We start from the raw sequence: 13,683 nt of genomic DNA, 5'->3' as shown, positions 1-13,683 counted from the left end.
ATATTTGACTCATTTAGACACTTGCAAGAAATTATTTTGAAAAAGGCACTATTTAATTCCTATATAATGACCTTAATTCGGTCCAAATTAGCTCAGTTCTTTGACTTTACGTTTCGTTAAACGCCTGTCTGACTCTACCGTTGCAAAAAACTATTAACGGGAAAGAGTTTTTTCTTAGTTGTACTCTAACTGAGACATTCAATCACATATCTCTGTAAAACTTCACATACTGCATTCAGTCACTTGCATTAAGACAGTATCGCATAGACGCAGAATGTTGCATCTATAGAGCAGGTAATGCAATCACCTAGCATTATGATAAAAAAACAGCGAGGAGAGGCGATGAAGAGAAAGAGAGCAGAGAAAAGTTGTTTTCATAATTTATCTGTCAGTGATTTTGAGAAAAAACAAGCACGATGTTGCCAGGGCAGAGTTTTGAATGAAGTGAATGTGACAATTTTAAAGGTGGAGGATGCAAAAAAAAGATGAACCAAGTTACCATTGTGGCGTTTCTGTGACAGGTGGATCACCTCCAAATTGCTGACATGCTGCTGCACAGATTATTTCCACAATGCACAGGCCTACTGCCAACATGTTCCCCACTTACAGTGAAGGGCTTATACTGTCACACTGCATTTAGATGTTACCCCAGGATGAGGAGTATCATATTACTTTTGGCTGTAACGTTTTTGAATATTTAATGAACATCACATTACTTGTGGTGATTCAGTTCACTAACTTCACTAGTCTGCTTGTGATCGATCAAAGTGATCAATTTCAGACCTGTTTCTGTATCGGTGTCTGATACAAAGTCCATTAATCTGCTGATCGAATAATATGGTCTGTGGTTTGTGTAGCAGAGACCAGACCTTTGTCAACACGCAAAGAAACTCAACTGATGCCTGTTCTGAGGCTTTCTGGATCGGAAACAGAACATCCTGTGGCTTATTTTGAAAACAGCTGTACCTGTATTTAGTGAGCACAAACGAGGCAGTATGTGGAAGGATATAATTCAGGCTTTGCAGCATGTAAGCGAACTCTAAGGCTTTGCCCCAGTTTAAAAAATCAAAAGCAGGTTCAATAACTCTCTACCATCTATCCTTAACACAGCGGCTTCCATAATCTCCCATGTCGCCAAAGGAATCCATGGTGCTCCTTGTGCAGTCCACTATGCATTCATTTTAAATTCATAGTGTGATGGATAGTTATTTATCCCCAGATATGTTTCACTGCTACTCTACTTTAAAATGTATTCCCTGTTCCATAACTCTCCTCCCATGAACGCAGTCCAATGTTTTATTTGCTAGGATCAGGGGGAGGCCCATAACTTTTCTCCTTCCCAGCACAGCCAAGTAATTATTACACTGTAATAGCTTTTATCATATTGTAGCTGCAGAGCAGGCCGATGATGAAGGAGACCCAATGCACAGGTTAGACATATTCAACAGTGCAAACATAACCAAACTGCAAAGGTCTCTGGACCTTCAAAGAGGAGCAATGTAGCTTCCAACAGTGACTGATCCAAATGGGAATGCAGTAAAGATGAACCTCATTATTCCTAAATGGGCTTACGTGACATTAGTACTAAATGCTAACAGCAAGCTCATTTGCACCCACTGCTCTGAGACGCTTTATAGCAAAGATAAAATAGGAAAGGTTGTCTCAGTTCGTGCATATGAAATGCGCTAAAATCATCCCCAATTAGACTGTAGTCCAAGTAGTTACCTAAACCTTACTAAAAGTACCAATAAGTAAAATTACAGAAAATGTGCACAATGTACTTAGAGCAGCAAAAGAAGATTAAATCTGTAAAGTGAATAGCTACTTTGCTGATATATAAAGGAGTAAAAGCATAATAAGTATAGTACTTAAGTAAATGTAGTTGCTCTCCACCAATGATATTAGACATCTACATAGAGGCAGACAAATCACACCGACAGAGAGAGAGACAGAAATTCTGGAGATCAAATCTATACGTACTTGCAGCCACACACAGTGCTAACCACTGAGCCGACCTGCTGGACATTTGTTCATGTTAAACTCAACAGTACTATTGAAATTTAAAAAAAAAGAAATCCACAGACAGAGACAGTCAGAAACAGAGAGTTTCCATGAATGGTTGCTTTAATTTGGTGTCAAATGCTAACGGCGGTTTGCTTCAAGGGTCACCGCTTCTAAATCCACACTCTCTCCCTGCAGTAGCCACCGCTATACCCCACAGACCATCAATTTAAAAAAGACTCCTGACAATCCATCCACTCACTGCGTCTCCGCAGTCACACAGACAGAGGATTAGTCTGCCATTTCTCTACTTTCACCGGCTGATTTATGTTGCGAGTCACAGTCACAAGTTAGGTGCGGATGCTGTTCAGAGCCAGTGTGCCACAAGCGTCCTTATTAATCTCTCCCTCAGAAAGTGGAACGCTCAGCAGTAACCCAGAGGAGAAGCTCAAACAGCCATCTATCCTCCAATGAAAACACAGACAGCAATTTGTGCAACTGGCTGTTTATCCGGCAAACTTTTTCCAGCGATGACAGCCAAACTTGTCTGTGAGAGAAGAGGAGGAGAGATGTTATAATCCATCTGGAATAAAGATGTCATTGGTGGAATGCATTAGACAGTCACTCTGTACAGCAACCTCTAGAAAGAAAGCTATTTAGTTCTGTAACGTGGCTGGCCTGCTAACATAAGCCAATCATAAGCCTACATTCAGGAATCACTCAGAATTGGAGGGTGTGTAGGTGTTATCAGTTGACGGCTTTACTGTGAAGACAAGACTACTGGGTTGCTGCACACAGGACTAACGTTAAGCTAGGTAACGTTGATAGTCAGTAAATACTAACCTTAGAGTGGCTGCTTGTTGAACCATTATGACTCACTTTCTATTTCTACACGCGTTACCAAAGAGGTGTTGTGTGGGTTTGGAGGCTTAGGAGTTGGAGTTTAAAGGTGACTTTAGGCAACCTGTGATGAGGCTCAGCTGGGTAACTAAGGTAAAGTTACGAGTAATGTTTAATGAGTTGGTGATGAGTAATTTCATTTTTCAAGCAACTTCCCTCATTATGCACTCTTTGGCTTTAGGTCAAAATAATAAAAAAAATATAAAAGAGAGAGTCCTGCAGTCCTGAAATAAAGACTCAAGGCAAGTTAGATCAAAACCATCTCGGAAACATATTTTCATTTGCTGTCCTTACTCTTTCATTTGGATGGAATTTTAAGAAAGATTTTCTCTAATCTGCCCTCTTTCAGTGGAGCTGAAATTCAACTTGGACCAGTATGTGAACAAACGCTACCCAGGCCTGGTGAAGATTGTGAGGAACAGCAAGCGGGAGGGCCTGATCCGAGCCAGAATACATGGCTGGAACGCGGCCACGGCTCCTGTCGTTGGCTTCTTTGATGCCCACGTTGAGTTCAACCCTGGCTGGTAAGAAAAAGTCATGTTTAACATGAGAAGGTCCGAGCTGTTTCTCTGTCCTTTGTCACGTTTGCTTTGTGGTTTGCTTTTCATATTTTCAGTAGAGAAGGATGTTATGTAAGATTATTATCGTTGAAATATGCAGCTTAGTCTGCCCTAAGCATTTTGATATCGTGCCAGCCAGGTCAATTCTAACTGAGAAAGCATTTTCATCAGAATAACCCTTATTATTAGTAAGGGTTTATCGTTAATAAGCTTTCCTCTCTGGCATCTACTTTTAAATTATGAGGAATGGCTTTGGTTAGAGCTGAATAAAAAGACAGCCCAACGTAAATGACACTAACTGTCCAGCTAATACACACTTATAATAAGAGAGAGCGCAACAGCGTGAAAGACGACAGTGAGTGTAATTAAAGAGGGAGCATAAATGTTGAGCATTTTGACATAATTTTACCTGCAGGCTCTGGGCTTATTTTGCGATATGAAATTACTTCTGGGGGTCTCAGTCCAATATCTGCCTGCTGCTTAAGTTTACCAGCAAACAAGTCACTCAAATAGATGTAATTGGCACCTAATTTGAGTCTGCCATGCTGTCAGTGTTTGAAGATGAAGTGTAGCTTTTGTTCCCCGGGAAGCTGTCTGCAAGGCAGGAGGGGAACAAAGAGGGATGAAGGACAAAGAGGAGGGATAGAGGAGAACAGCAGAGATAAATAGTTAGTTATACATTTTCTACAGAGTCCATAGATGCAGTTGAAATATATATATATATATATATTTTCCCCTGATGTCACACTCACAGTCATAGCACAAATAAATTATACACACACTGCTACAATACAGTGATACAATAAGAATACAGATATCTATGTGAACTAAACAGACACAGATAGTAGGATTGTGTTATACTACCATGCTCACATGAAAACAGGGTACTAACATGCCAGGTAAAAGCTAACTTTTTTCAGCCGTTCACCACCGAAACACATTGACCTCGTAACCCTTGTAGTGATTTAATGTACCTTGATCATTGTTTCTCGGCACTGTTTTGTTGCATGAATATAAACCTGAGGTCCGGACGATGTACAAGTCGAGCAGCCCAGCCAACAAATGGCATTCAGGGAGAAAGTAGCATCATTGCCTAGGTGCAATACTGATGATAATTGATACCCCGTGGATCCCTCATCTGTTTTCCCATCTGTTCTTGCTCAAAAATAGACGTACCTTTCATGCCCCCACATACTGTACATAGCCCATTCACCTCTGCATCAGATTCCTCCTCCACAGCTCCTCCCATGTTCTACATGTTGAGGCTGTGTTGGCGAATTTCCTTTGAGTTAGTTCACCTGCTGCCATTGAGTGAATTTTACACACCTCTCTCCTCTGCCCCTCCCCCCTCCCCCCACATAACTGCCTCCATCTTTCTTTGATAACCCACTGCCTTTATTTTTTATCCGTTGTGCTGCTTCAGATTTGCTTTGGCGGGAGGTTTTTATTTACAGGAGTCAATGAAAAGTAGAGCAGAATCCCTGTGATTTTTCTACAAGTAGATGCTGGGTAAAGGAATACAGCAATGTAGGCGATGACAGGCATCTTCAAGAACCTCCTTCGTGCTGCTTAGATATCTTTTGTGAGAGTGCGTATGTGCATTTATTATCTAATGTATGTCTGCAAACATTCTGTGCTGCTCTTTTACTCAGATAGATTTACTCGTTCTATCTACACTTTCTATTTGCTTGAATGGAAGAAGCCCCCTATTTATCATAATATGATTATTCACCATTGCACATCCGGTGATAAGTGAGATGGATGGTTCCTCTAGATGTTGTGGTGAGTCTCCCCCAATGACCTTGTACACACTGCCTGTGCATACAGAGACAATGCTGCCAGCTCTCAGCTGCAGTGCTGTGATTCATTGGCAAGGCATTCCACCTGGTGTGCTGTGCATTTGCAGCTGAAATGTATTTCTGGTTGGCATTCCTGTAAAAGCAGACTGAATTGTACCACACTGTACAGTGCACTTGACAGTTGTTTCCCATTTCCTCACACCATGTTGGTTTATGAGGAGTTAAGAAGCGGGAAGCGTTTCCACCAGAGGAGTGATGGAATCAGATTTCCACGGCTTTGCTCTGCTTTAATATGAGGATATGAAATCGTTGCCTATTATTAAGGCGGTATTGCATCAGCTAAATGCATCCATCTCCTCTAACACTTTATATCCATCCATCCTTGAGACAACGGCTGTCCATTCTGCTCCAAACAGGATCGTTTCCTTCTGCATGCTCTGTAAATAAACACGATGAATGACAGGAAATGGGAGCGTTTTGTAATTAGGACCTACTATATGCTACCATACACCTGCAAATGGGAAGAGCAGGAAATTGATATTTATTTGTTTTTTAAAGTCCCTGCACAGTTGCAATCTCAGGTTATTAACGATTAATGATTAGAAGTGTAGCAGCCGCTCCCTGCTGAGTGTGCGCTGGAGATAAGATTGTCATTGCAGGCTGCTGGTAATGAAATACATGCTTCAGAAAGCAACACTTTGATGAATTTTGAATGCACAGCTGCTATGAGACCTGGTGAGTTTATGTAAGAACAAGACAAAATTACTCACAAAAGTAAGAAAGAAATGTAACCAACCTCCGCCTCCTGTAATTATGAAATATGTAATATTTGTCATATATCAGTTCCTTAATATCATTGAGATATCATCTATCTGCCTACAATACTGAGCAGCTGAATTGGTATTATAAAATTAAATTGGTATACAACTTTCAGAGTTCTTGAAAACTGAGGACATTTTTTTTTTAGCAAAAGAAAAAATGTCTTATGTCTCGCTCACTGTGTCTGGTGGTGGCTCAGTGTTTATATCTGTCTGGAGACGAGAAAGAAGGCTGCAGACACACTTAGTGCTTCAGAGAACACAGGCCGGGCAGACCTCCGAAACGCATAACAGAGATTCATGCCGTCTTTACATTTGTATCATATCAACCACATCATGAGCAAATGCATTTAGAAGTAGTTTGGAATCTTACATTGCATCGGAGGACCCGTTTCCAGTTCATGCTTCTGCATCTCACTATCTACTCTATGATGAATTGAGATTCTGTGCTGATATGTTTTATACTTTCTTCTGCAATATGTGCTCTACATGCACATGTCTGAGCTCCTCCGAGAAACAGCCCGGCAGGAGGACTGTGGACGGCCTCACATTTACAGAAATTGAATGTGCTTAAAAATGGCTAGAGGCACTGCAGGCTTAGATTATTTTCAAAGACACACCACTCACTGTCATATGCATCACATATACACCGCGTATGCGTGTGTTAACATGAATGAACACTATTAGAGTTAATTTTAACACTGTATGTCTATTTGGGTCTACACCTCAGTGCAGATAAAAAAAAAAAAAATTTAAGTGTTGGTATTTTACCACAGTAGTAATTTTCTTCATGCATTGCATGTGATGATACGTTTCAGTGATATGACAGTTTAATTTTAACATTAAAAAATCCTGGAATTAATGAGTTGAATTTATCGCTCCGTAGTACTTCACCATCTTTCTTCAAACTCTGCTTCATCCGGCATCATCTGTATACAGATGATGCCGGAATGCTGGACTTTCTGAGGTTATGTGAAAGCTGCAGTTACACAATTACTACATATTTCCCCCTGCATGAGTAGCTCACACTTTCCGCTGCTTTAAGTCCAATACAGAATTAAAGGAGATCTTATTTTAAGGGCTTAGGGACCTGATGCTCTCTGGGGCATAATTCTGAGCACAGTTAGATTCATTATCTGATCATTTCCAGTTTCATAATCGTTAACTGGTTGAGATCTGTTGATTTGGACATTGTAAATAGGAATGTAATCTCAAAGAGGACAGCTGCAAGGTTTTTATGTCAGCACTGCACAAAGGTATGACAGATAGTGAAACATTCTCTGAGGCTGAATAAAACAGATATAAATTGTGATTGTACAGTGATATTTATCCTGGCTTATTCTGTTTGTTTAATTCTTAATTGTGTGTGCACAGCCTGATGCAAGTCTCAACAAAGGTGCCGGATATTATGAAAGACAAACAGTCATCCATGAAGAGTTAATAAATCAAAGGACCTCCTGCTTCAATATGAACCCTTACAAAGAAATGTTAGGGTGAGGCTGACGGCAATGGAGGTTGTCAACATGTATTCATAATATTGGATGAGTCATCGCTGGAAGGGGGGAAAATCCTGTAATATGGAACAGAGAATGATTTGGGCGGATGTGGACGAATTACCCTCTCGGTGTTATGCAGATGAAATGGCAGATACAGGAAGAGGAATGACATAGACTCGTCTGTCAAAAGCAGATGTGTCCTCGTTTCCAGAGCGTCTCTATCTTATCAGCCTCATGGATCCCTGAGGTACAGGAGCGGCTGGCTGGCTCTGGGGTGTTTTGGGGGCTACTCAAGGATGCGGGAAGATGAATGGAAAATGCTGTGATGGCAGAGAGATGGCAGAGAAAGCACCTCAAGGTTAGGTAGTGTAGGAGGAGATTTAGTAGCAGCAACATGTCAGCTAACCACGTCAGGAACACAACATTAAACAATTCTTTATTCCAGCACGTACTCTCATGTCGTACATGACGTGTTGGCCTTCAGTCAAAAAAGTTTGCTCATACTGTCTTTTAGAAGCAACAGAATGACTCATTGATTTATATAACTGCTTGCCAGACAGCTAAGAAAAACCAAAAGGTTTCAAAAAGCATTCATTATATTGCAACCGGCAGCAGTAAAAATGCAGAAAAAAACACTTTCTGAAGTCTATCTGTCAGATCAATTTGATTGTTTTTCATAAAAGAGAGTATCTGGCAGACATTTATTTTTCATGCAGGCTAATCTGTTAGCTTATTTATGTGTTGTGCTCAGTTGGACCCAGTGGGACCACAAGGCCAGCAGGACAAACACTAATTATTTATTATTATTATTAATGTGCATGTGCGGGAAACTTTTTTGAAGCTTAGAGTGCAATTTTTTATTTACAGTGAGTGAGTGCCATTTTGGAGTTCAATATCCCGTTCTTATAATGTCTGCATTGACTGCATCTATCCGTCCCCTTATCTATGCACATCCTTTTATTTGGTAAGTCTTTACATAGTATTTTGTTAAGCGATGGAGGACAGAGCTTTTAGGCTCCTAGATAAGCGTTTTATTTCACAGGTAATGTGAAAGTAAGTGTGCGTTCGACATTTGTTTATCATTATTTCGTTCTTGATTTCTGTGCTTTACAAAGTGACTCCAATGGGTCCTGACCAAGCATTCGTATATGTTGGAATGATAATGTGTTGGCCAGCTGCAATAGCAAGAGATGCTGCACTGTGCACACACTGCAGGCAGCTATCTGGTCTCGAGCGTTCGTGCCGCTGCCGTTCAGAATGCAAATGTGAACACATATTGGAGATAAATTAAGGTGAAATAGATATGATGGAGCAGAGTTTTGTTGGAGCAGCTGATAACAGCACCGAGCAGTCAGTGACAGTAGAAGACATCTAGCCAATGGAATTTTGATGATTATACACTCAGTGGTCACTTTATTAGGCACACCATCACAATCTGTTGCAATCCAATACAGCTTTTCTGCAATAAAGTCTACTTTTATGAGGAGCCTTTTTTTCACACTATCATGGAGGTTAAGTCAATGTTTTAGATAGTAATGGTTGGTGATGGTCTACTGGACTGCAATATATTCAGAGTTGTCATGTATACAAATGGAAAGACAAAAAATGATAATTTCCGCTCAATATAATGTTAAAACATGTTGAATTTACACATTATGACAATATCAACAGAAACTGAACATTGGAACCTTTGTAAATGTAGAATTATGGCAGAGCTGTTGTATTGATTGCATTACATTGTACGTATGTACCCAATAAAGTGCCCGGTAAGTGTAGTTTTAACATGAAATCGATTTTACAAGGTCATATTTCTCATCAAAGCTGGTCAAAGTTAAAAAGCAAAAGTCTTTCACTGTATAAGTTTAGGGAAATAGTTTGAAAGTTTATTCACTTGTAGAGACTTAGATAAGAAGATCGATACCACTCTCATTTGGTAAATATGAAACTGAAACCAAAAGGTAGTTCGGTTAGCTTAGCACAAAGACTGGAAACAGCTAGCCAGGACTAGAATACACTTTGGAGTAAAGACAGAAAGAGCCATCCGTCAGATTCTCAGAATGACTGCTGTGGTGCTTTTACCAAATACTCTTGCATTATTAAATGATGGCTTTTTCTAAGCACTGCTTCATAATTTACTGACATCCCATATTGTTCAATTTAGATCCATTCCCCTGTGCACTGTCCTCTACCTTCATGTGATACGTAGACATTTTGCTTTTGGGTGAGTAAGGGGGATCAGGGTGAAGACGGAGAGAAAGAAAGTCAGTGGTTGTGGAGATAGAGAGTAAGTGAGAGTGTGTGAGTGTTCTGGAGAGATACAGTTATCATTTCATAATTGTACCTTCTTTTTTCATGACTTTCTGAAGATATGGTGGAGATAATCTTTTCAGCATTATAAGATGTTCAAATGCAGCCAGTGCCAGCAGCAATGTGGCATTGTTCTGTAGGCCTGCCATGTGGATCTCAAGCCCATGTTGCCCTTGGCCAAGGCTTATAGCAGAAGGAACTTACTGTGTGTGGCATTGACAAAAAACATTCCAGTGACCAAGAAACACAGGCAACAGGAACTCTGGAGTATTTTGTCTTAGCAGTAGAAGTCCTCCTCAATGTTACTGAAGCTCCGCTTGCCTATTAGACCTTATAACAAAACTTCTGAGAGCAGCTTTCACTATGAGAAGGGAGGGCACTTTAAAACTAATAGAAAGAGGTTGATCTTTTTGCTTTGAAGGTGTATTTTCCAACATGTTGAAGTTTTAAGTGAAAAAAAATCAATGTTTACTGTTGAAAGGAGGCTGCACATAAACCTTAATTGCCACAATGCTGGCTTCTTTGTGATAGGGGGTGTACATATGTAACAAGATAACTGTTGGTCGGTGGCATCTAAGGCATGGTTGATGTAAAGTCTAATTGGGCTGCAACGATTATTTTCATTATCAATTAATCTGTGGATTAATTTCTTGATTAAGTGATAAATTGTTTGGTCGATCAGTGTTTTCCAAAGACAAAGACGACGTCCTCATATGTTTTGGTTTGTCCACTACTTAAAGATATTCAGTTAACTTTCATAGAGAAGAAAAAGAAGCAAGAAAAAAACTACATCAAACCGATCAATTGATTATCAAAATAATTGCTGACTAATTTAATAGTTGACAACTAATAATTGTTGAAGCTCTAAAGTCTAATTCCGACCAATGGTTAGAGCTCTGTATACTGTAGCTCTGCTCTCATCAACATAGTCAAATACATTTCATACATGTATTTTTAAAATGTCAATGTCTTCAATCTTTCAATATTATTGACAGTTACTGGATGGACTGCTAGCAGCAGCCACTTTCAGGACTGTTACTTACTTGTTCTCAGTGACTTCCTCTTGACTATCCTTAACCTTCCACAGGCTTAGGCACTGGTGCAAAAATGCTCCATGAACTCAGGAAAAAAAACCTTCATTAAAGTATTAAAGTACGAGAGCTGTTTCTCCCAAATTGGCCTGTTCAGAGCTACTCTTAGCCTTCAGATGTTTTGTTAATATGGCCCCTGCTCTCCACTTGATGTGCTCTAAAAGAATGTGTGCCAGCCAAAGCTGCCTCGGAGCAAACGCCATGAGATGATGAGTCTGGCGAGCACTCAGAGCAAGGCCTTTTCAGAAACTAACTTGCAACCCTTCACATAGAAGAAAAAAAAAAAAAGACTTGATAGATTCCTAGGAGCAGACTAAGCTTCTCTTTTCACCTGATGTGTTCTGCTTTATCAGGTTTTACCTCTTATCAAGTCTCTCACTGGGATAACTGTCAAATTTTGACATTTTGTTTTGACGAGCAGGAGATAAAGCATAAAATATTATATGATATTATTTATTGTTCCGAAAAAAAAAAGTCATTTTGCAAGACCTCATCATAAACAGTGGAAGGAAGCGCATCCTGGCAGTGGGTTTTACATGTTGAATAAATGCTGATTCGACAGATTGAAAACCCATGTAAATGTAACGCTGGAGTGAAAGTTGAGACGACACCTGCAGTCATCCATAGCTGCTCCTGGCATCGTTTCATGGAATCAGGATCTACAGTGAACACCTCTCAGTTATCAAAAAATATTTGGGTTGATTTTCTGCATATTGTTTCTGTGAAAAAGCACATTCACAGCTTTACTTCACATTTACATTCTGTTACACTACCCATCTGATCATCTTTGACCAGATTTATTCATTCTAACACTCTTGCAATATTAGTACTTGAAACAGGGCCGAATAAAAATATGTCCGGCTTTATTTTTTCCCTGTAGCAGCCTGTTCTCCTCTCACTGTCTTTCTTCATCTTTTGTAGTTGTGCAACTAAGCTCTTTCATACTTAACTCAGAAGTCCCGCTCTTAACTTCTGCCTCTGTTCTTGTCCAAAGGGCTGAACCTATTCTGACCCGGATGAAGGAGGATCACACCCGCATCATCTTGCCTGCCATAGACAACATCAAGTACAACACGTTTGAGGTGCAGCAGTATGCCAATGCCGCCCATGGCTACAACTGGGGGCTGTGGTGCATGTACATCATCCCACCTCAAGAGTGGCTGGACAAGGGCGATGAGACAGCCCCTATCAGGTGAGGTCCTCGGCTGGTGTACAGCATACATTATAGATGAGGATGTTTGATGAAATATGGATAGGCTCAGGATATGACTAATTCATGTGTGGAACTATCAAATTAATGTGCTCTGTAGTGGTGCTCTGCCACCCCTAACACACAAATAAAGCCTCCCTGTACAAAGCTGTGTATTTACCATGATATAATGAATATCTTCATTTTGATGCAGGATCATGAGGCCACGGCGATGCACTGTCATGAGTGTAATTGTGTGTTGAATATAAGCAGGCATTCCATTATATTCACCGCAGATTGGAGGACAGTACTGGCTTGTATTCCGTATAATCCTAGAATTGATTTTATGTGCCCTTGGTTATATTGGACTTTAATTGACTGAGGAAGAGTGTTGTTTCTCCCTGAGCCCTCCTCCCTTCCCTGCTATCTCCTCCCATAGTGTGTGGGGGGGGGGGGGGGGATGTTTTTGCGACGCATTTAACTTGAAACAATTCACCTTACTAAAAAAACCCAAGGGGAAACACTACAAAGACACAATTAACACTGAGAAAATATATGAAATATCATCATTGAATTGTCTATTGATATGGCCATTTAAGAACTCTTGAAGGACACATTGAACATTTCATATGTTGCTTTACATGGAGGAGCTGAAACTGTAGTTGTTTGTTTTAATGTGGCAAGGCCAAAGCTGGTGCAGGAGCCAACCGTACCAGGTTGAGCCAGAGCCAGCATGAAGTAGCTAAGCTATTGTTTTTTAAATCTCTTCCATATTCATGGCACTGCTGGACTGCAAATGTAGCTGTAGGCTTGGTGCCACTGCAATTTTAGTGCTGTAAAATCTCGAGGTCAGATCTCAAGCTAAAACATAAAGGCACATGAAAAGTTTCCTAACAGAAGGTTCTTAACAGAAATAGAAACATACGAACCTCAATTTAATACTTGGCTATACAAGTGTGAGTGATGCCCATTCAGCTTGACTTGTCAGTACCCTGAAAATATTCAAAATAACAAACTGATGGTTTTGGTAACTTGGAGGCAGAAGAAACAAGTTTTGAACTCCAAACTGACATATCATCATCTCTTAAGTTGATAATGGCAAACATGTCGGCAAAAGTTGCTTATTTACACATTCAGTAGTTTCAGCCATGTTTATGTCCATCTGTTTATGGCCTCTATCTTGAGGGAAATATCTGGCTCTTTAGCAGTTATTTGCTCGACTATGTTCAACAGCTAGTCTCCAACTGTGTCTGTCTGCTGTTTGGTGCTGAGCAGGCAGAGCACTGTAGGTTTCAAGAGCTTTTTTTCTGAAAACAGCTGTGGCAGAAAATGAGGATGACTCAAAACAGTAAAGTTGTGGCCCAAACAGCTAAACACTTTGCTAAAACGAAATGAAAAGCAGAGGGGAGCTGCGGATTTAAGTTATAATTCTCTGTTGGCGCATCACTACGACCTCTACAACCTTTTTCCTATTGTCACATTGTTTAACATTGTCATGATTTGATTGCATTGCATTGTTATA

The 13,683-nt window shown here is 40.2% G+C and overlaps 1 protein-coding gene across 1 annotated transcript in view; it reads left to right on the top strand.

The window, feature by feature from the left end:
* galnt9 (polypeptide N-acetylgalactosaminyltransferase 9) overlaps window positions 1–13,683 on the top strand; it is a 68,445-nt gene that overhangs the window by 18,405 nt on the left and 36,357 nt on the right. The window contains exons 4-5 of the mRNA XM_076104614.1: window positions 3,251–3,425; window positions 11,967–12,164. Of these exons, the coding sequence (XP_075960729.1) occupies window positions 3,251–3,425; window positions 11,967–12,164 (373 nt within the window). The remainder of the gene's footprint in view (window positions 1–3,250; window positions 3,426–11,966; window positions 12,165–13,683) is intronic.

This window comes from Anarhichas minor, unplaced genomic scaffold (genome assembly GCF_050575085.1).
Source record: "Anarhichas minor isolate MPS153535 unplaced genomic scaffold, ASM5057508v1 ptg000030l, whole genome shotgun sequence".
Classification (NCBI taxonomy): Eukaryota; Metazoa; Chordata; class Actinopteri; order Perciformes; family Anarhichadidae; genus Anarhichas; species Anarhichas minor.
The sequence above is the reverse complement of the archived record's forward strand: the minus strand, read 5'-3'. Positions and strand labels throughout refer to the sequence as shown.